The 25967-nt window shown below is 45.0% G+C and overlaps 1 protein-coding gene across 2 annotated transcripts in view; it reads right to left on the bottom strand.

Annotated features, from left to right (window-relative positions):
* The window catches only part of TMEM131 (transmembrane protein 131), a 169095-nt gene extending 154492 nt beyond the window's left edge, over positions 1 to 14603 (bottom strand). Inside the window, exon 1 of one of the 2 annotated variants that reach the window (XM_034757930.1) lies at positions 14352 to 14603. In XM_034757930.1, the coding sequence (XP_034613821.1) occupies positions 14352 to 14490 (139 nt within the window). In that variant the 5' untranslated portion in view covers positions 14491 to 14603. The remainder of the gene's footprint in view (positions 1 to 14351) is intronic. The other variant, XM_034757929.1, reaches the window with a different exon arrangement.
* Between the last annotated feature and the right edge of the window lie 11364 nt (positions 14604 to 25967).

Below are 25967 nucleotides of genomic sequence, written 5' to 3'. Positions count from 1 at the left end.
TCTATCTTTACGTAGGGTTACCATATTTCCACAATCAAAAAAAAAAAAAAAAGAGGACACCAGGGGTGGGGGAAGCCCCGCCCCCATCCACTCCCTCCCACTTCCCACCCCCTGACTGCCCCCCTCAGAATCCCCAACCCTCCCTGCTTCTTGTCCCCTGACTGCCCCCTCCTGAGAACCCCCCATCCTAACTGTCCCCCTAGGACCCTACCTGTCCCCTGACTGCCCCGACCCTTATGGGTGGCAGGTTTGTAGAAATTTTGATGGTGCCCAGAACCCGTCCCCCGCACCTGCCTAAGGCTCTGGGAGGGGGGCTGGGTGGAGGGAGGAGGAGTGGGGTGCAGGTCCTGGGCTGGGGATTAGGGTGCAAGAGGGGTGCAGGCTCCGGGATCGAGTTTGGGTGCTGGGTGCAGGCTCCGGGCTGGGGCAGAGGGTGGGTGTGCAGGAGGGGGTGAGGGGTGCAGGCTCTGGGGTGGAGTTTGGGGGTGGGAGGTGGTGTAAAGGAAGGGGGTGCAGGCTTTGGGAGGGAGTTTGAGGGCAGGAGGGGGTGTGTGGGAAGGGGGAGGGAGTTTGGGGATAGGAGGGGATGCAGGGGTGAGGGCTGTGGGTCTGAGGATGAGGGTTTCATGATGCAGGAGGGGGCTCAGGGCTGGGGCAGAGGATTAGGGTGCGGGGGGATAAGGGCTGGGGATGAGGGGTTTGGGGCATTGGAGAGGCTCAGGGCTAGGGTGGAAGGGCAGCCTGCCTTGCCATTAGTGGACGGGGGGCACTAGGACCCTGGAGCAGCAGACAGCAGTTGCTGCCGGGAAGGCGTAGGAATGTGCTACTTGGGCAGCACAAGCAGGCAGGGGAGAGGGGCGCACTGCTTTCTTTCGGGCAGGGCCGGGGGGGACCCGTGAGGGGGGGCGGGGCGGCAGGTGGAGTCCGGGGCCCGCTCCAGGCAGGGCCGGGGGGAGAGACCCAGCTCCAAATATTGCTGGAGCAGGGCCCCCGGCCCTGGATATTGCTGGAGCTCGAGCACCACAAAAGAATATAACCCATCGCCCCCCCCACCCCATATTCACCACCCTCCCCCTGCTCCCTGACTGCCTCCCGGGACTCCCCTTACCATGCCCATGCCGGTCAGTTGCTGGCTCCACGTGTAGGCAAAATACGCTGCTGGTGGAACTGTGTGTGTGGTTACAGGCTGCAGGCAGCATGGGGGGAGTAGGGGAAGGGCTTTGGCTGCTGGAGGCCAATGGGAGCGGCGCAATCAGGCCCAGCCGCCCAATCAGCCACGCCACACTCTGATGGAAGGGAGGGAGGAGAGGGGGGAAAATCACGGACCTTTTAACCTTGTTACCAATTCCTCCTGGACGACTATTTAAAGACGCAAGAGCCGGACACGTCCGGGGAAATACGGACGGATGGTAACCCTATCTTTATGTGAGGATTCTCACCACTAGTGCCAGTACTAACCACCTAAAGCTGCAATCCTGTGACTCTAACCAGAGATTAAGGAAACTATTAAGTGAACTGTGCAAACACAATGCAAACATAACTAGCAAATTGCTTCAAAAGTATCCATTCAGACTAATTACAACGATACCTCACAATATCCCACCACACAACACAACCGTTAAGAACACTGACACAGGATTTTCTTCACTCTAAAGAAGAGGGGAAGAAAGACAGGATTTTTCACAGTGTGGGAGGGCCAGAGAGCAGGAAGAGCAAGATACTAGGGTATGAACATTGCCCTGACGCCCAATATTAACACCTTTTAAAAGAATTAGGATTACCAGTAGCAGCTTTCTAACAACAAAGGACTGCAATTGGCTACAAGCTACAGCAGCATTCTTCAGATGCTGCTCACCGTCCTGACTCCTGCCCCACAATCACCTGGTGCTTTCTGTCACTAAACGAAACAGACACATAAGCAGCAGGACAACTGAGTAAGAAGCTACTATTTTTTCATGCATCTGAAGAAGTGAGGTTCTTACCCACGAAAGCTTATGCTCCCAATACTTCTGTTAGTCTTAAATGTGCCACAGGACCCTCTGTTACTTTTTACAGATTCAGACTAACACGGCTACTCCTCTGATATTTTTTCATGGTAATTTTTCAGAATAGAATTGTATTCATTTTCACAAGGGCAATGATTGCACTTTGATAAGCAACAGAAGCAGCAGTTTTTAAACTGATAACTTCGGGGAGGAGTGTTGCATAATAGTTTATATTTAAAAAATAAACAAGAGAGGATACTAATCAGAAGAAAGAGTGAAACCTATCCTTCCTGCTTAAGTTCTTCTATTCCACTTCCCATACTACAAAGGTCACTGGAAAGTGTTGTTAGCCTGGAGGACAGGAAAGAAATTGTACCAAGACAACATCTGACCAAATGCAAAGTTTACGTATATGGTCAGGGAAAGAGCAGAAATAAAGCCTTCCTTTTGGAAAGTGTCAGTAATCTTGCATTAATATTACCTATATATTGTTTAGCAAAGTGACTAAATACCTTGTACCGTGGGAGCACAGATGAACAGGAAGAGGCAGGCTGAAACATGTAATAAGATCAGAGAAGAGAAAGCATGAGGGTGTACAAGAACAGCAAAAGTGAAAGAGACAAGGGCAAAACAAGAAGCAGCATACAAAAGAAGAGATCATCATAGGCTTTTCAAAAAGAACAAACCATAAACATTAGTTAAGAGCACAATATATATTTGGAAGTCTAATATTGCAATGTGTTTAACTGAAAAGAATTCAAATTGAATCCATCTGCCTGAGAAACCTTAAAGTAGATGGATTCTCAAAGGTGGATGTTCAGCACCTTCCCGAAAAATCAGGCCCTTTTATAGAATAAAACTTTAAAGTGAGAAGGACCTATCTTCATCATTCATTCTGACCGCCAACATAACAAAGGCCATGTAATTCCTGCATCAAGACCATAACTTCTGTCTGAGCTAAAGCACATCTTTTAGAAATTTTAATCTGTATTTAAAGATTTCAAGTGACAGAATTCCCTGCATCCCTTACTAAATTGTTCCAATGATTAATTAACCTCATGGGTCAAAACACGCACCTTTTTTCCAGTCTGAATTTGTCTAGTTTCAGTTTCCAGTCATTGGATTTTCCTATGCCTTTGTTAATTAAAGAGCCCTCTATCAGAAATCTCTTTTCTAGGTAGGTACTTCTAGATCATGCTCAAATCACTTAACTGTCTTAGATAAAGTATATTTATCTTAAGTCTCCCTAAAAAGCTAGTTTTTTCAGAATTCAAAATCATTCTTTATCTCTTTTCTGAATTCTTTCCAATTTGAAAAAAAAAATTGAAGTGTTGACACCAAAACTGGACACAGTAATCCAGTAATAGTTTCACCAACGCCATTTCACTTGGCAAAATTCAACAGCCTACTATGTTAGGCAGGTGGTCAGGCTAGCTTAAACGAAGGTGATTCAACTGTAACAGGAGTTCTTCAAGTGGCCTCCGCACATTCCCACTCATTGGATGCACCTGCAATGGAGCTTACGCACTGGAATGTTTTATAGCGGTGCCCACTGGAGCACTCTCACGCCCTCTCCTACACCTTCCTTCACTGTTCCTGAACACTGAAGGCAAGGTACTCCAGTCACCTCTGCTCCTACCACCACCTTCTCAGATCCAAGACTATAATTAGGACTCTGAGGAAGAGGAGAAGGTAGGCAGAAAGTGTGAATATGCAACATCCATCTTAAAGAACTCCAATTATAGGTGAATAATCTTCATTTTTAATTCGAGTGGCCTCTGTAGATTCCCACTCATGGGACAGTTTGATCAACAGTACCGTCATCCAAGGAAAGTGGAGACAAGGAGTCCTAAATAAACAATGACAGAAGTAATGCTCTTCTAAATAGAGCATCTGACCAGGTCTAGTGCATAGCATTATGTAAACACACGGCTAGAACTCCATGCTGTAGCTCTGCAGATTTCCACAATGGGAATATGCCTAAGGCATGTCACAGAGGCCATTTTTGCCCTTGTGGAATGGGCTCTAATCCCTATCTGGAAAGGGAGAGGGAACAGAGACCAATTTGTAGCTCTGTTCAATGCACAGCATAACTCACTTAGATAGTTTCTGAAGTAATGGTCTGCCTTTTATTTTGCGCATAAGATTTAGTGACTTTTTAGAACTCTTTGGTTCTATTTAGGTAGAAAGCTTTTAGTATCTGGTATGTGGATGTTTGCATAAAGTTTGGGAAGGACTATTGGTAGATAAATGATTGGTTGAGATAGAAATCAATTATTGTTTTGGGCAAGAATTTAGGGTGGGGATGGAGAACAACTTTGGCTTTGTGGAAAACTGTGAAGGTCACATCAGTCATCAGCATGCAATTCGCTTACTCTCCTGCCAGATGCTACCGTTATTATAAATGCTATTTTGATTGATAGACAAACAGTGAACATTCAGAGGCTCAAAGGGCAGCTTCATAAATTGAGTAAGCACTAAATTAAGATCCCATGATGGGGCTGAACCTTTGACTGGAGGATAGCTGCTTACTAGACCTTTCATAAATCTCTTTACTCTGCCATGAGTAAATACAATCCTGTTATCAATGAGTATGTGGTAAGCACATATGACAGCTAGATGAATTTTCACAGATAGTAAAGCAGATATCAGAAAGTTTCAAGCAAAGCAAACAGAGCTGGATTGGAGCTGAGGCTGGGACTATGTTATTGAATGCCCAAACTGTCAGCCTTTTCCACTTGAAGTCATAGCCCTTGTGAGTTGATTGTTTCAGGATATCTATCAAGACGCGGCAAAAGAACTAACAGATCTAGAGAGGTCCTATGGCCCATGCTATCAGGTGTACCGAATGGAAGGTTGGAGTGATAAATCTGGCTGGTCTACTGAGACAACAGGTCCATGGTGATAGAACAAAAAGACTGTCTTTTCATCCTGTGTTTGTACAGCACCTAGAACAATAGGGTCCTGGTTTATGACTGGGGCACCTAGGTGCTAAAGTAATACATTAAATAAATATACTCCTCTGGAGAGATGAAGGAAGTTTGGAAACCATTGTCATAACCATATTATTGGCTGTATCTTGCTACATCGTCTGTAGTACTTTTTGGATGAGAGGAAACCAGTTGAGTAGAAACACATCCTAAATGGAATGCTCTCCTGCTCTCAAACAGAACTTTGGGCACTTGGCATTGTGCTTTGCTGGAAACAGATCTATTTACAGATAACTCAGACTTGCAAAGATGTCATGTTGATGTGTTTACAGACCATTCATGCTGTTCTCTTCTGCCCCTGCTCAGTTGACCTGCCAAGTTGTTGTTTTTGCCCAACCCACCCAATGTAGGACTATGTGGTAAAGTGTGATGATACACCAGTTCCATGGTGCTACAGCTTCTCTGCACAGCTGAGGGGAATGAACTCCTCTGCTTATTTACATAGGACACTGCTGTTGTGTTGTACCTAACAAGTTGGACTACTATGCCTTGCAAGTGAGGAAGGAAAGCCTTGAGAGCCCAGTAAATTGCCCTCAATATTGCTATGTATCTTTTTCTCCACATAGTCCAGATGACCATGAATTAGTAAATTGTTGAAATAGGCTCCCCTCTCAAAGTTGGAGGCACTGAAGGTGATACTTGTAGATGAAACAGGGAGATTGAATGCTCTCTCTCTCAGGACACTGTGACCCTTCTCTTGGGGGAGTCAACTTTGAGAACATGTTGTCTGAGCTTTAGAGATCATCTTTTGCTAAGTATTGCTGCAGAACTCTCATCTTGAGACAAGCATGGGTGGGATTTGTATGTGTAACTGAGATCTGAGGCCCACCAGTCTGAAGAAGAACATTACTATCTGGTAAGAACCCTTGATGCCAGAGTATAGCTAACTGAATTTTCAGGATTCTTTCTTCTGGTAGGAAGGCTCTGCCTGCTTTTGAATTCAGATCTTCCCCAATGAAGGGAATTCTTTGAGTAGGAAGCAAGCGTGATTCCCCCCCCCCAATTTATTCCAAGTCCCAGTTTCTCCAAATGGAAGCAGGTGCAAGTTGTATCACTGAACCAGCTCTCTTATGATCCTTTAATGTGTGTCTCATGTAACTTAGGGTGTACATGTACACCCTATCTTAGATGTGCTGTATTTTGTAAATATACAAGGGGTGGTAAAAAGGTCAAATGGAAGGATTCTATACTGATAGTGATCTTCCTCCCTCCCCATTCCTCCCCACAATGGAACAAAGGTATTTGCAATGTGAAAGCCAGAGAGATGTGGAAATACGCATCCTTTTTTAAACAGAAAGCTCAAAACAAACTTGAGTGGGTAGGGAGGGAATTATTAATGATAGAGTCAGCATGCACAATTTGAACTTTCTGATAAAGTTCTGATAAAGGAGCTGAGCAGATACTTTCTGATTCCAAAGAATCCCTTTCCCCTGAATTCTCTTAGAACTTCCTTCTATGGACACAGATGTGTTCTTTAAGGTTGAAGCTATTCTGACCACAGTTCGTGAAACTGAATGACATCTTCCTATGAAGAAGATGCTGAAATGACTCCGACATTGTCATCAGGGGGACAGTTGATCATTAGACTTCAAATCCATGTCCTGGTATGAGATGAGTCCCATCGGATCCTCCTCTCTGAGTGTATCTGGGACTACTATCAGGGAGTGCTCAGTATACCCAGATAATCTAAACTGAGCAGATATATGAGATTTTCCCTGACCTATAGGTGGTGCTAGATCACTGTAAGGATGATGATCTGTACCAAGGAGGGAATTGCTAAGCCTGCTAATATTTAGTATCACATCCCAATCATAGTACCTACTTGGTTAAGGGTATGATCTTGTGTGTGTGTGTGCTGCATGGAGCATCTCAGTAACATTTATTGGGTTCACTTTTACCTCAGTTGATGGGAGCTGAGCTAGTATATTAACCCATTTATCGTGATCTGATTCACTGCCAGATTGCAGATCCAATATCAGTTCCAAGGCAGTTAGTACAAGGACAACTAATGCCTTAGAATTCTTGAAACTGAAAAGGGGGAGACAAACCTCGCTGGTAAGGTGTTTTAGGGGAAGGAAGTGATATGGCTGGGGAAATCTAAATCTTCTCTGATTTTCTGTCTCTTTTCCAGTGGGGAGGTGGGAGCAGGAAGTGGCCCTATCACTCTGCCCAGGGGATATACAGTTCACTAATTAGATAATGGCTCTAACAGCAGATCTGAGCAGTACCTGGGCAACTACCATTATAGTGGATGCTGACCACGCAAAGGAGTCAAAATTACCTGGAACGGATATACTTGCTACATTAGGGGCACACCCCTTCCTTTGAGATTTTCCCTGAACTGAGGCAGTAACTTTTAGTCTAGGTTCCAGTGATGTTTTCAGAACTGATCCTAAAGGACAGAGACCCAAAACAATGCATAGTTTTGCTTACAGGCCCTACCCTTATTCTGAACCAAAACGGTCATATCTGAAAGGGCACACTCGTAAAGATATTCTAACAAAGGCTGACATATATGGGGTTCCGTTGTGTCTAGAATCAAAAATCGAATGTTTTAGGATTCTTTGGTACCAAGGTTTGGTTTTCACTCCATGATAGGAGGATACTACCTTCAGGTGGGATCTTGGGCTGCTTTTTATTCCCTGGGAGGTGAAGGGCTGATACAAGCCCAACAGTACTCATGGAACTGGCAGTTACAGAGGTGGAGGGTTTGCATAGCCTCCTGAAGCAGCAAGTCATGGAGTTTGGTTTGATGCACCACTCCAAGAGCTTGCAAGAAGGTGCTGCAGATCGTGCACCGTGAAAAAGAGTAGTCTGCCTCCAAGCAAACTAGGTATGGTATGGGAGTCAAAAGCCTCGTCCCCTTCAGATCTGCCACTATGATTCATGAGCCCACACGAACTAATAAAATGTTAAAATAAATAACTTAAAACAAAAGCAATAAATCTAAACAAATCTCAGCTAAGGGATCTAACTGACGTACAGTCTTCAAAGGGGTTGGATCTGGGTGGATCAGCCAGGAGAAGTCCCTGGTCCATCTGCAGCCACAGCTGAAAAGAACTGAGGAAGTGGAGCGCCACACCCCCTTCTATGGCCTTGCATTCAATATGGTCAGAAAAAGTACAGGGAGGGGCAGGAGGCGGCACAAATGTTTCACAGCAGTGCCTGCTGGAGTGCATTTCATTCCACTATCCAAGCTGCACCACTGGCACATCCCAGTAATGGGGTTTTGTCTCAGTTAGATTCCTTAGTTAGCTAAGATTCATTTAGATTTATTGCTGCATTTGAAGAACACAGTGATTTCTGCTGGCCTTAGTCTATGAACATATGTATAACCTTGCATTTTGATAAATCCAGCTTACCAAACAATATAGATTATTCTGTAGAACTGACCTGTTTTTATTATTTTCCATCCCACCAATCTGTGCTATTTAATATCCTTGGAACGAGAACAGATCCCTGCAGAACCTCACTAGAAGCATCCCCATTTGAGATCTATCAATTAGCCAGTTTTAATCCATTTAATATGTGCTACACTGATGTCAAACTGAGGATCCAAAAACTGAGGCAACCGATGAACATACAGCCCATCAAGTATCCAGATAATTTCTTCACTCTATCTCAGATCAGCAATTTCTAACCTCTTCAGTCTGTGACTAACTAATCACAAATATAATTGCATGACTCACTGATATGACAAGCTATAGTGGAAGTCATCCAATTTTACAAAGGGAAAAAAACATTTGGAGAAGATGTCTCCAATAGACGTGGTGTGGACTGAAAGGAAGGGGAGAGGCAAATTTGTATATGAAAGAAATAATAGTTTTTAAGCAGCATTAGTTTTCTCTCTCACTTTCATTTTTATCTTCTTCCCATGCTTCCCTGCTCTACATGGTGTGTCTGCCTCAGGCCCTTTAATCTGGGAAGCAAGATGAGTAGGGCGGAGGTGTACATGCATGAGTGGTGGGGACGGGGAGGGCAGTTGGGAGAGCATACAGGCAAATAGCAAAGAAAGAACAAAGCAACAAAGAACATTTTGACTACTGTTTACTCCCATTAGCCCTGCAGAGCAATAGGCAAGTGAATGAGCTATATTCTGTTCTGGCTTGTACTTCAACCATCACCGATCCTTCACTGTTTGCTATGCATAGCCCACAAAAGCCCATCTTTCATTTTCAGATTCCAGACTGAGTTGCAGAGCTTATAGTAGGAAATGTAATCTTTATACTTGTAAACTGAGTGGATTTGATCTGGGAATCATTGAGAGAACACAAATATGGAACCAAAAGCCAAGTCATGTTTTGAAGCAGAACTGCACTTTAAAAGTTAGCCAAACATGTTGTACAATAGATGCCCAACATTAATTTTTATATGAAATTGTTCTGCATTCAGCCAATACCTTAATTAAAATATCTAAATGGCTCAAAGTAAGCATTTCAAATACTACAATACTGTTGATTTGGAAGTCATGTTGATTCAAACATCAATATATATTAACTGTATTACACTACCACCTACAGGCTTGAGCACAGTTTGGGGCCTTACTTTGCTAGGCACTATACAAAACACAACAATGAAAGAGCTCCCTGAAGAACTTACAGCCTAAGGCCCAGAACCTGCAATTTGTTGACTTTAAGGTGCTCCATGAGCCCAGCAGTCCGCCTGCATGCAAAGAATTGTAGGCCTGGGGCCTATATAGAGAAGACAAAGGATGGGAGGAGAAACAGATATACAAGTTTCAGAGGGATAGCTGTGTCAGAAAAAACAATGAGGAGTCTTGTGGCACCTTAAAGACTAACAAATTAATTAGAGCATAAGCTTTTGTGGGCTATGACCCACATGACTTTCCAAATGCTACACATCAGGTCAGCTGGGGGTAGAATCCAGGGCTCCTGACTCCCTATCCACTAGACTATGTTGGATATTGGAAAAGGTATGGAAAAGGACAACAAAAATGACTAGGGGTATGGAACAGCTTCCATCTGAAGAAAGATTAATAAGACTGGGACTTTTCAGCCTGGAAAAGAGATGACTAAGAGGGGATATGATAGAGGTCTGTAAAATCATGACTGGTGTGGAGAAAGTAAATAAGGAAGTGTTATTTACTCCTTCACATAACACAAGAACTAGGGTCACCAAATGAACTTAATAGGCAGCAGGTTTAAAACAAACAAAAGGAAGTATTCCTTCACAGAGCGCACAGTCAACCTATGGAACTTTTTGCCAGAGGATGTTGTGAAGGGCAAGACTATAATAGGGTCCAAAAAAAGAACTAGTTAAGTTCATGGAAGACAGGTCCATCAACAGCAATTAGCCAGGATGGGCAGGGATGGTGTCCTTAGCCACTGTGCCAGAAGCTGGGAATGGATGACAAGGGATGGATCACTTGATGACTGCCTGTTTTGTTCATTCCCTTTGAATGGCATTGGCCACTGTCAGAAAACAGTGTGGCTGTTCTTATGACTACACTGTCTACCATATTTAGTTTGGCTAACAACCCAAGAATATGGATTAACAGGACTAGCAACTATAAATGACAACCACTACCTAACCACTTACTACTCCTTTCTTATTGATACAAATAGAAATGACAAACTTCTTTGGCTGAAAAAGATCTTATCTTTCATCACACATTAAAACAGCAAGATGTAGCACAAACCACTTAGCTTTCCAGTTATCTACAGTTTCTCAATGACAGGATAAAAATGTACCACTCTGCTTCACTAACAGTTTTTTGCCTCATGTTGTTTATTATTTTGGTGTGCCAATTCAGTATAATAGAATAAGCATCCTTTGAGTTCAACGTTGACGTTGCTATATCAAATTATATTTTGGACTATCAGGGTCACAACTTTAGTGTTAAAATAAGTTTATTTTACTGTGCCTTGCATTAATTTTGAAAGCAGTGTACGAGAAACAACAAAATAAGGAATGAAAATTTTAAAAAAATATATTAAATATTGTATAGGCTTTTTCTCTATGATACTCATCACTGTAGAATCTGAGGACCTCACTAGTATTAATGAATTTATGTTTATGATACTCCTGTGACATAAGGAAGTATTACTCTCCCCATTTTTTAGATGTTAGCAAAAGTGGAGAGAGACAGTGACTAACGCAATGTCACATAGGAAGTCTTCTGCAGAGCTGAAAACAGAAGAGGATTTTCTAGGTTCCAGTACAGACCATCTTTAATGGTAATCTTAACTACCATTTATGTTCAATTGCCATCTTTCAAAGATAAATATCAAGAACTTTGAAAGAGTGTAAGTCAAACATGCAAAGGTATTATTTGCTCATGTTGACTTGTCAATTGTTAGGTTTGTTTAAATAAAAGTTGTTCCAATATGAGCACTAAAGAGCATCTTTAAGAGTTACATCATCAGGGACTAAAGTTACCCTAATAGTCCTGCTCTCTCTGCTCCAGTCTTGTGAAATGGCAGGTAAGATGGCTATCGGAACTTAACTGAGTAGTCAGGTGCCCATTAGTCAGTTGCCCAGTTGCAAAGCAGGGATTTTATGCTGCATTATTCTGGAAAGTTGTTTTCCAGTGTCAGCGTTTTGTATAAAGTTATATATTGAATACTAAGAACAAATACACAACAATTGTACAAGCTGAAGGTGAGGAAAATGCTGTCAATAAGCTGAATGGCAGAAGTTCCAGATCATCTGCTAAAAAGCAACATTAAAACTCTTCCTTAATGTGGCCTGGCTCAGACTTAGATAAACTTCCATCAAGCACTGATTCCAGAGACTTATATTGAAAGCAAGGACTAGTACCCACTTCTATGCCATGTCAAGTTTTAGACCTTGACTGGTTAGTATCCAAAAAACTGGAAGATATCAAATGATCTTGAAAAATCCATTTGGCAGTAGAGTAGGATGCCTTCATAACAATAAGAAAGGAAAGCCTGAACCACAGACAGCTGCAAGCTTTTAAAGAAGAGTAGTTAAATTTAAGTTTTTTGTCCTTATGGCTGATGACAGAACCTTCAAATGGTGAGTGAATTCAGTATTTTCTTACTCACTCTGCTGACCAATTCCAGTCCCTCTGCTACTTCCCCAAACAATTAAAAAATAAAAATAAAAAAGATTAACAGCATTCTGAACAGTCTCCCTGATGCTCTTCAGAACCATATGGGCATCAATGACAATGACAAATATTAGTCAATTTCAGTCTGGATATGGACTTCTATCCACCTTAAGGCTGGGCTACACAGTTTTTGTACCACTATAATTAGTTTTGTTTAGAAATTGACCTAGTTAAAGCAGTACAGCCTTATAGTACAGACACAGTTTATATCTGTATAAGGCTGCTTGTAGCAGTATAGATTTTTCCCATAAATATGGTAGAGGTCCTGTATCCAGGAGTTTTTCTTGGTAGGTTCATTGTTCACTTTATCCAGGGCTTCCAATCCAGGCAGCATGCAAAAAAGCAAACAACAAAAGGAGTCTTCTCGAGCATGGATGTCAAATTCACTCTATGGAGATGGCTGAAGTATGGTTGGGGTAAATTTACAGGCATAAGTTATACTGATAAAAGCACATTTAACTACTGACACAGTTATATTGCTTTCTTGAAAGAGCTCAGTTGCACCTGCTCAAACTTTGGTCTTGAGTCTCAGATTGCATTTATTTCTCAGAAAATGTCAATATGGAATTGCCCAAAGAACGAAGGTGATCAGCCCTCCTAAAGAGTCAACATAAAATAGCAGTCTAAAGGTGGCACTAACTCTAGGGCATAGATCAGTGGCATCATATTTGGAGATTATTTCAATTAAGAGCTGACTAGATACATATAAGCGAACATCCCCCAGAATTATTATAACCAAACACAAGGCATGGAAATAACCACATTTTGGAAGGGTCTACATTTGAACTCCCCAATGATTGAGAAGACACCACAGTTCTGACTGTTTGGGTCTATGAACTCCCCACACTCAAATGTTACATTCCTGACACTTTTTTTTTTAAACCCAAATACTAGAATGTCTTGAATTGAATAATAAAGGGACCCAACCAGCTCTCTGCTAGGATTCTGTCACTATCATACCACATCAACATTGCCACCTTAAAATCTACAAAAACAAATTACTAGGTAATTATTAAAATTGATTCCTTGGTTAGAAAATGGAAGTCTAGATAAATGTATTCTGATCTCTGTGTATAGGACACTGGAGTCCCATCCCACATTTCTCCAGCAGAAACACCTATGCTGCTCTCTCACTTCAAAACTATGGCTCTAGGCCACCTGTTTGTGCTTCCCCTGACCTGTTTGTACTTCCCAGTTCTCTATCAGTCTCCCTCTTTCTGGACTTCTGCTCGGACACATTTCTGCCCTATCCCTTGTATGTGCACCTCCACTTCTTGTTTAATCCAGGAACTGCTTCAGCATCTAAGCCTGAAGTCAGCACAATGTCAGCTTATATTATAAACAATAACACTGATATTTAAATGTTGCTCTTTAGACACTACCTTTTTACCTATTCCATTAGGCCCCTCCGCAATACCAGAAGGCACATCTCAGCAACTCCAACAAAACAAACTTAGCATTTTAGGTCAACCCATATGAGAAATAAAATGAGCCACACAAAAGAGTGGTAGTGGAGTTTTCAAAACACCAAATTTAAAAGTCCTTTTCTGAATTTCACCAAACTCAGGCAAAAAATACTCTCTAACCTACACAGTGACTAGGTTCAGCCTGTCAAAAGTTCTGGGGGAGGGGTGGATGTCAATCTCTTAGCGGAGCAGTTTGGGGGGTGACTATGCAAAAGAGTCTCATAATGGGCTGCTGCCTTCGAACTGAAGCACGGGGAAGCGCCAGCAAGGGAAGGTGTTTTACGAGGCAGCACCAGCTTCCCCCTGCCACTGAGAAAGTCCCGAGGTGAAGCCCATTCACAAGTTCACCTCAATGTCAACTGCCTTCCGAAAAACCTGCGGATAAACCTCAACGGCCGGCGCTGACCCCTGCTTCTCACCCACCCAGCCCCCCGGCCCTGGCCTGACCCCGGGCCGAGGCGGGGCGCGTCAGACCGGCAGTGACAGTCGGGGAAGGGCGGCAGGGAGACCAGCCCGTCTGTGAGCTGGCAGCGCTGGGCTCCCTACAGCGCGGCCGGGAGGAGAAGCGAGGCGCTGCGAAGGGGCACCCCCCGCACAGGGGCCCGCCGAGGGTGGCAGCGGCCCAGGCACTGGGGCTCCTTCAGCCCCGGAGCCGGGGGGAAGCCGCTTCCCCGGCTCGAGCGCTGCGGGTTCCCGAGCAACCGCCCCGCCCCGGGGATCCTCCCCAGCCTGGGCCCGGCGCAGACTGCCGGGATCGGGGCCCCGCTCTGCGGCCAGGCCCCAAACGGTAACAGCGGAGCCCGGGGGCGCCTCTCACCTTCCTGCTCGGCCCGGGCCGTGTGCGCGAGCAGCGCGAGCAGCAGCCGCAGCGCCGCTCCGAGCCGGGGGGCGGCGGGCGCCGGGAGGGCAGAGCCGGGGTCGCGGGCCGCCGCCGCTACCTCCCGCCTGGCCCTCATCGCGCTGCTGCCGCGAGCTCGGTGTGTCGGCGGTGCCCTGCGAACGGGGCTCCGGGCTCGCTGCGTCCCGGGGCGCGTGCGAGTGTCAGTCACGGCCGGGGCGGGCGGGCGCCTGGCGCACACACAACACCCCCACCCACCCAGGCAGGGGGCGGGCCCAGCACCGCCCCCGCCGCGCTGGGGAGGGGCGGAGCGGGCAGTCGCCATCTTAGCTGAGGGCAGGGGCAGCGCGACACTCTGCGGAGCGGCTCGTGCAGCCGGAAACCGCCTACTCCTCCCGCTGGCGTGAAATGATTGGCGGTGAAACTCCAGCCCCTTTTGACGTCACAGAGCTGAGGGTGTGCTGTGAAACTAGCCGAGGGAGGGAGCTTCCTGCCCGGCTTCAAGATGGCGGCGGGAAGCGAACTCCTGTCCGTTGTGCAGCTCGACGCTCCGTCCCTGCTGCTGTCTATTCTCTATGGTGCATTGGTACTTTCTCTATTCCTGCCTCCAGGACTTCCTGCTACATGTAGCCTGGGGGGAAGGGGAGGATGGATCAATGAGTGGGGAGAGACTCCGCAGCAGAGATTCCTATAGACCTGGGGGATGCCGCTTCCTACGAGGAAGGAGATAATTGCCCCTTGATTTTGTCTCTTTTCCACCTCAGCCTATTGCCCCCCCCCCCCGTGCGCTTTAAATGCTGCCGGAGGGTGCTGCCCTGGGAGCCCCCAGGTGACAAGATCTGCCAGCCAAGGTGCTGAACATCTGGGTCCTGTCTCCCATGCGTGGACATTAATAGGCCTACAGGGTATTGCATGGGAGCAAATTGTCCCTGCCCCCTGCCTGCATGGCATAGTACTCTGTGCATATGGAGTAATAAAAGGCGAGGAGCAAGGGAATTAACCTCCCCTCCTCCCTCAGTAACACTGTTGGTGAGGCAAGTACATGATGTAGTGCAGGATCTTGTATTCCTTTTGCAATAAGTGTGAAAACTTGTCATGCCAATAAAAGAATTCACATTTGAAATTTTGAGATGCAAATTTGAAATACAGGGGGATGCTAGGTGTAGTATCAATATGAGATTATTTATTCCCGGCGTATATAGTACAGCCCATGCATAAACTATGCAATTCCATGGCTTTATATGCTAAGACTATCAATAAGGAGGCCGTGTGTGATCATGACTTTTGTGTTGGTCTTCTCTTCTAGGAGCTGGCCTGAGACCATCAGTCATGTCACATAAAGTGGGTCACTGAACAGCTTTCACTAGCAATAACTTTCAGTCACTGCTGACCCAGGCAAGATTAGAGTGAAAATTTGCATATGACATACCCATACCTTAATCATCCAGTTCCCCACCACAACAACATTTTTAACCTCTCTTGTTAAGGTTGAATTTCTTGAAATCACATGATTTTTAGAAACTGGAAAAGATTCAGGAGCCCAAAGGGGCCCTAATCCCAGGTTAGCACCTTGTCATTCTGAGGTATGTATTGTGTCTGTTGAGTCAGGGGGAAGTGATGGAAACAGCTACAAGGATGGTTGGGAGTTTTTTTGTTTAGAATATCACCAGGTTAAATCATTTCATGGCCTATTACACTTTACACCCACATGACAGCACTGACTTTTATCCAGTAATAATATGCTTTGGAGTTATTGGTGTCATACTTTTCATTTTTTGTTTCTTATTATTGTCTAATGATGCCTGGGCCACCTTGAGACGCTACAGTCTTTAGTTCTTGTTGTTCACTAGAGATACAGTCACAGTATAGGAGGGATGGGAAAGGCATTAATCTCAAGGGGGAAAGGAGGAAATGAGGTATTCTGCACACCTGAAGCCTTAACATCGACAATGTCATCAGTTACACAAATCTCATAGAAACTTACTGCATCGAGAAGGGAGTTAAAGGCTTCTCTGTGTCTCTGACCAAGGCCTAGGCAGTCAGTGCTAGTGGTCGGTGCAGTGTTGTTCTGGCCTAGTATCTGGAACAGGAGTCAAGATCCAAAAATCGGAACTGGAACCAGGAGTCAGAGCCAAGGGTCAGAGCTGGAGTCAGAAACTAAGGATGGCTGGGAACAGGGCAGGCACAGGAGCGAGCACAGCTGCAGGCATAAGCACTGAGCAGCCATGTGCTCAGTGCTACAGCTAGGTTTAAGAGCAGACCTTGCAATGCTGCTCAGCCAGTCCAGCCAATTAGAGGTTGCAGCTGTGATGCTTGCTGACCCCAGGCCCAGCTAGAGGCCCTCATTCCTGACAGTGCCCCTCCCTTTTGAGGACACCTCTCAGAAGCCCTAGGGCCTGGTTTCTCAGGATGAGCCCAGTCATAGGGTGCTTAGCACCCACCTGCAGCCATGCTACGCTCCCCTCCACTCCTGCCCACCGATCAACTCCTCCCCCACCCTCCCAGCACCTCCTGAATGCTGTGGAACAGCTGTTCAGTGGCATGCAGGAGGCCCTGGGAGGGAGGAGGAGGAGTGGTGACAGGGTGCACTCGGGAGAGGAGGCGGAAAGAGGTGTGGTGGAGCCTTGGGGGGAGGGGTGGAGTGGGGGTGGGAAGAGGTGGGTGAGGGATTGGGGAAGGGGTGGAGTGGTGGCAGGGCCTGGGGCTGAGTGGGAGTAGAGCACCCCAGGGGAAAATTAGAAGCCAGTGCCTGTGAGCCCAGTGGAAGTCCTGTAGTAGGTTTGGGGTGTGGATGTTTTCAGCAAGTTCCCAAAGATCGGTCATCCAGATCATAGCCCTTTCAGTTCACCAGGTAAGGGAGTTTTTCCCTAACTCACCGGGAATTCAAGATTTGCCAGATTAATTTATTCTTGCTCCCTAATGTTTGTGGGCAGTGGTGGTGGGCTGGAGTGATTTGAGAACATATGCTCAGTATGTAGCTTAAGGAGGGAAATGTGAAATATTGGGTGCATCTTGAGTGAAGCAGGTATTCGTAGCTTGAAGGCTACAGGATTGACCTGTTCCAAGTTCATGAATGGGCACAAGTACTGATGATCGAATTTGGCTGACAAGTGGACCAACTTTTGGTTCTGGGTCAATAGCCAGACCTTGTCCCCCACAGGATAAGAGAGGTCCGATAACCTTGGTCAGCATGGTGTTTGTAAGTTTCCTTTATGGATATCAATTGCTCCTGGAGCTCTTGGTGTAGGTGGGCAGCCCAATCTGCAACTGCAGGTACTGGGAAGTTCATGGGTATGTCAGGATGGAATTGAGAATGAAAACAGTCACACAGAATGAGCTTTGTTATGTTGAGGCATGGATTGCATTATTAAAGGCGAATTCTGCATAGTGAAGCAGAGAAAACCAGTCATCCTGGGGGTAATTCAAGAAACAATATAGGTACTAGTCTAGAATGTAGTTGACTTGTTCTGTTTGCCTATTGGTCTGCAGATGGTAGGCAGACAAGGTGAGAGACTTTATGCTGAGAAGCAGTTGAAACTCCTGTCAAAAACGGGAGACAAACTGGGGGCCACAGTCCAGCATGATGCCAGTTGGTAGCCCATGTAGGGGAAGATATTTGTGCCCTTGAAATTGAGGCAGCTCCACAACAGAGTCTATAGATATCATAGACCGGGGTTGGTGGGGAAATGGGCAAAGGCTGAAGAAGGCTGAGCGGTTTCAAGTGCCAGCTCTTGGTTTGGGAGCAAATGTCACAGAGCCTTGCATATTCTTTGGTGCATGCATGTGGACCAACCCACCAGAAACTCTGCATTATCAGGCCCTACAACTTGGGTTGGCCAAAATGACCATCAACTGGCATGTCATGACAGTTTCAGGACCTGGAGTCTAGCTTGACACTCCAAAACATAAATACGATCCTTGTCATAGAGGAGGCCACCCTGCAGCCTGAATTTGGAGCTAGATTGGGCATCTATGTTATCCAGGGTCTGATGGATCTGGGTCGCCAAGGGGTCGTGGAACAGCTGACAACAGATACATTAGATTGCAGTCAACTGACCTGAAACAAAAATTGGATGCATTAAGGATTGCGAAGAGACGTTCCATGCCAGTCTATAGGTACACCTTTTCGTGGGACAGAGCATCTGCTTTCTCATTTGTAGGTCCTGGGTGCTAGGTTACAACAAAATCAAATCTGCCATTGATTGAGGTAACTGGCCATCCAGAGGTACTCTAGGTTCTTATGGTTTGTGAGAATCTGGATTGGGAACTGAGCTCCCTCCAGGAGGTGACACCATTCTTCACACCATTCTTCAGCGTTGCCTTGATTGGTAGTAATGCCGTGTCTCAGATGTTATAATTATTCTCTGCCACATTCAGTTTGCAGGAATAAAAGGCATATGAGTGAAGTTGACTATGGGAGCTCACTGGCTGGGACAACCTCACAGATGGCAAAATCTGACAAGTCAGCTTCCACAATTAATGGTCTGGTGGGGTCTGGGTGGTAAGATGGGTGCCATGGTGAATGTCCTAGTCAGCTGATCAAAGGTAGGCTGAACTTCTGAGGACCAGATGAACCATGCTCCTTTTTGCAGGAGTGTCATCATAGGGGTGACCAGCCTAGAAAATCCCTTGATGAAACACCAGTAGATATTATTGAAACCCAAGAACCGTATGTCCTATGGAGCCCCCCAGTTGGATATGGCTGACTCCTTGCATGGGTCCATAGTGAGTCCCTTAGAGGAGACAGCACACCCTAGGAATTAAACCATGTCCCCATCAAACTCACATTTCTGAAGCTTCACCCAGAGGTGGTTTTCCTGGAGTTTTTCTAAGATGCAGTGCACATGCTGGTTATGAAGATCCTGATCCGGAGAAAAAAATAGGATATCAAGATAAACTGGTCCAAGATATGATCAATGAAGTGCTGAAAGGTTGCCAGGGCATTGCACAGGCTAAAAGGCAGGACCAGGACCGGGTATTTGAAATGCCTGTACCTGGTACAGAAAGCAGTCTTCCTCTTGGATCCAGACTAGATTATATGCTCCTTGAAGGTCCAGTTTGGCATAGGAGCCAGAGGGGGGACATGCTGGCTGCTTCCGGACACCTGGTCACCCTACTCTCTGCCCCAGCCCTGAGCCCCCTGCTGCACCCTAACCCTTCATCCCCAGCCTCACCCCAGAGCCTGCACCCCCAGCCAAAGCCCTCATCTCCCATACCCCAACCCTCTGCCCTAGCCTTGAGCCCCCCCCCCCACCCCAATCCCCTCATCCTCCGCCCCCCCCCAGAGCCCGCACCCCCAGCCCGAGCCCCCCCCCCCCCCGCACCTCAGCCCTCTGCCCAAGCCCTGAGCCCCCTCCCACACTCATAACCCTTTAGCCCCACCCCCACCACACATCACCTCCATATTGGTGCACATAAAATTCATTCCGCACATGGATGTAAAAACTTAGAGGGAACACTGGCATTCACTATCTCACACAAGATGATGCTGGCCTTAGCGGGATCCATCCCAGTAACTGACCCATTTCTACTCCCCTTCTTTGCCTCCTTTTTTTTGGTAGGCTGCTCGAACTGTCACTCATCAGGTCATGGGTGGTCACTCCTACTGGTTGGACCAGTGGTGATCCAGCCTAATAGTTGGATTCCAGATCCAGGAGCCAGAGTCAGGAACCAGGAGTCAGAAACAGAGCAGGGGAGCATGGTTGGAGCAGACTAGAGCAGGGCTGGAGCAAGGCTGGGAAAGGATTGGAGCACAGCTGGAAACAAGGCAGGCACAAGAGCGAGCACAGCTGCAGGCGTAAGCGTTGAGCAGCCACTGGCCAATGGAACTGCTGGGCTTAAGAGCTGTCTTGGCAATGCCATTCAGCCAATCAAGCGACCTGGCTGACTAGGGGTTTCCGCTGAAGTTAGCTAACTGATCTCCGGAGTTACGAAAGGAAGCAGTCCAGCTTAGCAGAGGAGAAAAGAGCTCTCAGAAGGCAGAGCCCAAAGGGTCGAAACATCACCTTTACATGTGACAGATGCAGCAGAGCTTGTCCCTCTCTAGTGGGTCTCTTCAGCCACATTTGCAGCTGCCATAAAACCAACTGAATAAATTCTTTATCTCTCATGGGTGCATACCCATGGTCTCTCGAGACTGAAGGATGCCTACTAACTTGCTAGCTGATCACAGGCCTGGCTGCAGGCCCTCATTCCTGACATTCTGTAAATCCTAGGCTGGAACTCCATAGCCTTTTGATCATTGTATTGAAAAGGTTTACATTTGAATTGAAGCAAATACTCACCCGCACTACACACCACACCACAGAAACATTAACCCAGGAACCAATCCCTGTAACAAACCCCGTTGCCTACTCAGTCCCCATATCTACTCTAGCAATACCATCAGAGGACCCAACCACATCAGCCACACTATCAGGGGCTCATTCACCTGCACATCTACCAATGTGATATATGCCATCATGTGCCTGCAATGCCCCTCTGCCATGTACATTGGCCAAACCAGACAGTCTCTACGTAAAAGAATAAATGGACACAAATCAGACATCAGGAATGGTAACATACAAAAGCCAGTGGAAGAACACTTCAATCTCCCTGGACATTCAATAGCAGATTTAAAAGTAGCCATCCTTCAACAAATAAACTTCAAAAACAGACTTCAAAGAGAAACTGCAGAGCTACAATTCATTTGCAGACTTAACACCATTAATTTGGACTTGAATAGGGACTGAGAGCGGCTGGCTCACTACAAAGCAATTTTCCCTCTCTTGGTATTGACACCTCCTCATCAACTATTGGGAGTGGACCACATCCACTCTGACAGAATTGGCCTTGTCAACACTGGTTCTCCACTTGTAAGGTAACTCCCTTCTCTTCATTTGTATCTATGCCCGTATCAGTAATTTTCACTCCATGCACCTGAAGAAGTGGGGTTTTATACCCACGAAAGCTTATGCCCAAATACATCTGTTAGTCTTTAAGGTGCCACCAGGCTCCTTGTTGTCCTAGTAGTGAATGTTTTTGTTCACAGTTTTGAGAGCCACCCAGTGCACATCCAACATGAAAGAGTCTGAGCAACCTTAGAGAAATCTGAGCAACGCCCACTAACTTCAATGGGAAATGTGTCTAAGCACCAAGAAGCATGAGGCCCAAGGGCTTTTAGTTTTACTTAGAAAAAAAATTTAAAAGAAGACGTCCTCTGAGCAATTGTTTGAATGTGTATTATATTGCACAATCTCACCCTTAGTTATTGTCCCCTTAATCAGTCTTCTGCTGCACCCAGGTGTTCTTTTCTGAAAAATAAACTATTTTTCTACTTCTTACATTTTCAGTCCACTGTTAAAATACTCAGAGGGACAGATGTTTGTCAGCCTTACTCACAGTGTAGTATCTTTCTCCGTAAGAAGTCCCATTGGAATCAGAGGGCTCTCTAATGAAGGCAGGTGGCAAAAATCTATCTCAGAATGAAACGGTGGAAGCACCAACTGAACATTTTATGAAAAATAAATGAATGGCAATGAAACATGCAAGAAACATTACAAATATAAACAATTCGGGGTTTTATATACCTTAAATGTACCATTAAAATGTTCACCGTTTTTAAATGCTCTATACGAAGACTTTCTGGTAGGATATTATTAAATGGGGAGAAAACAAATAGCTCTTGGGCCATATTCTCCCCTTCATCTTTGTCCAGAGCTTCCACTGTTTTCAGTAAGAGTTCTGTGCAGGCAAAAATAGTAAAATAGGGCTCAATGTCTGTAAATGATAGAGAACGTATTCTGTTAAGATTTATTCCTGAATTAATCTGATTATACTGTATCATAAATGTTTGATGCTCTACAGTAGGTTGCTAGGTGGTATATATACAGTATTACTATATATTAAAAGTTCAATCTTTGTTCTCAGTTACCCTTAAGTATGAGCAGGATGTATTAATTTATTTTGATGGCAGGGAAATAATTTACTCTCAATGCAAAAGTATCCTTGTTTCCCAGTGAACTACAACAAAATATACTGTCACGTTTTGTATGGAAAATGAACTTCTGATTATAAATCATAATGGGACAGAGAATATAGCTTTTGGGAGAGCGTACGTGTTCTTTGTGAATAAAACCCTGCTGCTCAACAGAAATTACAGCAATAATTAGCCAATTAAGTTCAAGAGGTGCCTTAATCATATGATAAATAGGGAGAGCCAATTGCACAGAAAAATATCAGCCATACAGGTTTTGCAATGGCCAGCCACACCTTCAGCATTGCTGTGGTTGTCAGCTTTGCTAGTGTGAGCGGCAGAGAAACAGTACATTGAAGAACACAAAGAACTCGGGTGCTATATTGGTTGTCATCCTTCAGGAGATAGAGGTAGATCTGAGTTACCTGCTCTTTGCTCCTATAAATGTGTTGTAAATGGCTAATTCACGTGTCAAGCCTTCATTTTCTTCTCTTGATAATTTTCATGGAAGAAAGAGAGATAGGAAAAAAAACTTCAGATCATCCAGTCCATTTTCCTGTGAATGGATTTGCTCCCTACAACACATTTTCTAGCTTTTTTCCACTCCTGTTTTAAATGTCCTAACTGAAGGCACTTCTTTGGCAGATTATTTCACAACCTAATGCACTTCCCTGTCAGGATGTGTTTCCTGATATTCATTCTAAAATTTCCCTTTCTTAATTTCATTTACTTACTCACACCCATGTGTACCAGTCTAAATACTTCCACTCCACCCTTAATGTTTACATTATTTAAATATTTGTAGACTGTTAACATGGCCCTATTTAGTCATCCATTAACAGAATTGCATTTTTAGCTGTTTTAATCTTTCCATAAAGCCATTCCTCCAGATAATTCTTGTTGCTCTTTAAACTGTCTCCAATTTGTCAATATCTCCCTTAGGAGGTGGTGCTTAAAAATTAATTCACTATTCCAGTTGTAGCCAGACCAGAGCCCTAGAGCGTTTTGTTTTGACTAGGAAAAGTGATCAAGTTTACTTAAGGTTTAGCTAAAACATTAGGTAATCCTGACTTAAACTTGACCTTTTTCCTAGTGGAGATGTAGGGAAAGACCTTGTAGCTTGATGTAGCTGACTGAGTTGTAGCCTACTAAGCTACAAAGCCAGAGAGAGAGGGACCATTATCTCCCTGTTCTGTGAATTGATGTTTCTGTATGTGCAGCCCCAAAGTGACCTGGCTTTTTTGCTGCAATAATGCATCCCAGACTCATGTCAGATTTGCAGTACTTTATCACCCCATGCAGAGGCACTGACTTTGTGATTTCCTGGGGGAGCCCTGAAGCATCAACGGCTCCATGGCTTTGAACCCATGTCTCTTTCCACATGGCTGGTTCCAGGTTTTTCCTTCCCATTGAATATTTGTGTGTTTCAGATTATTTTCCCCTCAGATGTACCAGGCTGCATTTCCCCAAGTGCGGTCTCATTTTGTTATGTTTTGCCAATTTTTTATATTTAGAGCCCCTTATATTCTTCTTCTGTTCTCACTTATATTTCCAACTCCTCACAATTTATTATCTGCACATATTATACACATGCTGTTTACCCCTATCTTCCAGATCATTGCCAGAGTCTGATGCCCTTACATTGAGTAGCATCTTACTCCATGAGTAATTCCATTTACTTCAGTGGCATTGCAAAGTAACATGCTACTTAGCGTAAGTAAGAGGATCAGAATCTTGCCTTAAAAAAATGGTCTTAATACCAAACCCTGTGGAATCCACTAGACACTTATATTCAAGCCGATACTTTGCCACTTATTACTCCACAACAGAAATAAGTGGGTTGAGGTGGCTGGAAGTTAGTTAAAGGGCCAGCTGGGAGAAATCAGATTAGGGTTACACCCTGCTGTACTTTCCATATTAACTTCAATTAATTTTAAGACATTGTTTCAAATGCTGTACTAACAATCCAAATATATTACATCTACCATGTTATCTTCATCTACTAATTCTATAATTCCATAAAAAAATCAAGTTTGTCTGTCAACTTTTATTCTTAGCAAACCCATGCTACATATTGCTTACGATTGCATTATCCGCTAGATATTAGTAGTGGGATTTTTTTTTTATTTGAATTCTTCTTTTGTATCTAAATTAAATTGCCAGATATATTATATTAAGTTTCTCCTTTATTAAACTATATAGAAAAAAATTAAATGCTTCACTTTCAAGAATTTAATATTTTAAAAAGTAAATGTAATTGTGCAATAAATTACTTTACATGTAGAGAGAGATGGCCAACTTCTGATCATCTTGGTAATATACCAACCACCCTCCATTTCACTGAAGTTACCATTTTAGCACAGGCCCTGAAAATACATAACATTGCAGTCACAGAGGTATGGGAGTAGGGTTTTAGCTTGAGCCTTTGATGAAATGCCACCAATTTCCTCTTAAAGGAGAAACTAAAGAGTATTCTGTCTACAATAATGGCCCCTGTAGTAGCACTATTATAAGTCATGCTGTTTGGACTGTCACTATAGATACAGTACTATAATGGCTCTCCTTTCTTCATCCCACTCCTACACTGGAATGCTCGTGCCTGACAATCCTGTGGTTGTGACTGTGCCTCCAGTATGTTGCTCCTCAGCTCTTGTCCCACACATTACCTCAGTAACGTCATCTCCCATTGTATGCCGCTCACCCTGGGCTTAGTCCTGCAAGGTACTGAGTACTCTGGCTGCAATCTAGTAAAACACTTAACAGCTGAATTAACATTAAGCATGCAAGTAGTGCCAGTGAAGAGGACTACTCATATATTTACACTTCAGTAAGGCTTAAATGTGTTGCTGGATCAAGGTCAGAGTAGTTAATATCTTGCAGGATCAAACCTCAATGATGCAGACAGAACCTCAACTACAGTTTGAACTCAGTTCCCAACATGACCAATGAGAAAGTTGTTGCAGGTGGCATAAATCTTCCTCTAGGAACCTGGACTCTATGATGTTCCAGTCCTTTGATGGTCCACATTGCAAAAGAGCAAGGTTTCTGATGTGATATCTAGGACATTTCATGTAATTTAAGTAGAGTGTCATAAATTTGCAATTTTAGTTAAATAAAATTCCACCTAAGTGGTGATATATACCAGGGGTCGGCAACCTTCGGCACACGGACCATCAGGATAATCCATTAGCGGGCTGCGAGATGTTTTGTTTACATTGACTGTCTGCAGGCATGGCCCCACGCAGCTCCCAGTGGCTGCAGGTTTGCTGTTCCCGGCCATTGGGAGCTGCCAGAAGCGGCACGGGTCGTGACCTATGCATGACTTGTGCTATATATTTCTGACTAAATCGTGGGGAGGGGGAGGCCCAGAGGTGCCATGGGGGGTGCTGGTGAGGGGGTGTGTCACAGTCCAGGGGACACTGTGGGTGCTTGTGGGGGGATTGGCGGGGCTGGCAGGCTCCCTACCTGGCTCCTCGTGGCTCCCTAGAAGCAACAACATGTCCTTCCCTCAGCTTCTAGCTCTGCGCGCTGCCCCCACCCCAAGCTCTGGCTCTGTAGCTCCCATTGGCCGGCGGAGGCAGTGCGCAGAGCTAGGAGCTGAGGGAGGGACATGTCGCCACTTCCGGGGAGCCCCACCCCCA

This window comes from Trachemys scripta, chromosome 1 (assembly GCF_013100865.1).
Source record: "Trachemys scripta elegans isolate TJP31775 chromosome 1, CAS_Tse_1.0, whole genome shotgun sequence".
Taxonomy (NCBI): domain Eukaryota; kingdom Metazoa; phylum Chordata; order Testudines; family Emydidae; genus Trachemys; species Trachemys scripta.
The sequence above is the reverse complement of the archived record's forward strand: the minus strand, read 5'-3'. Positions and strand labels throughout refer to the sequence as shown.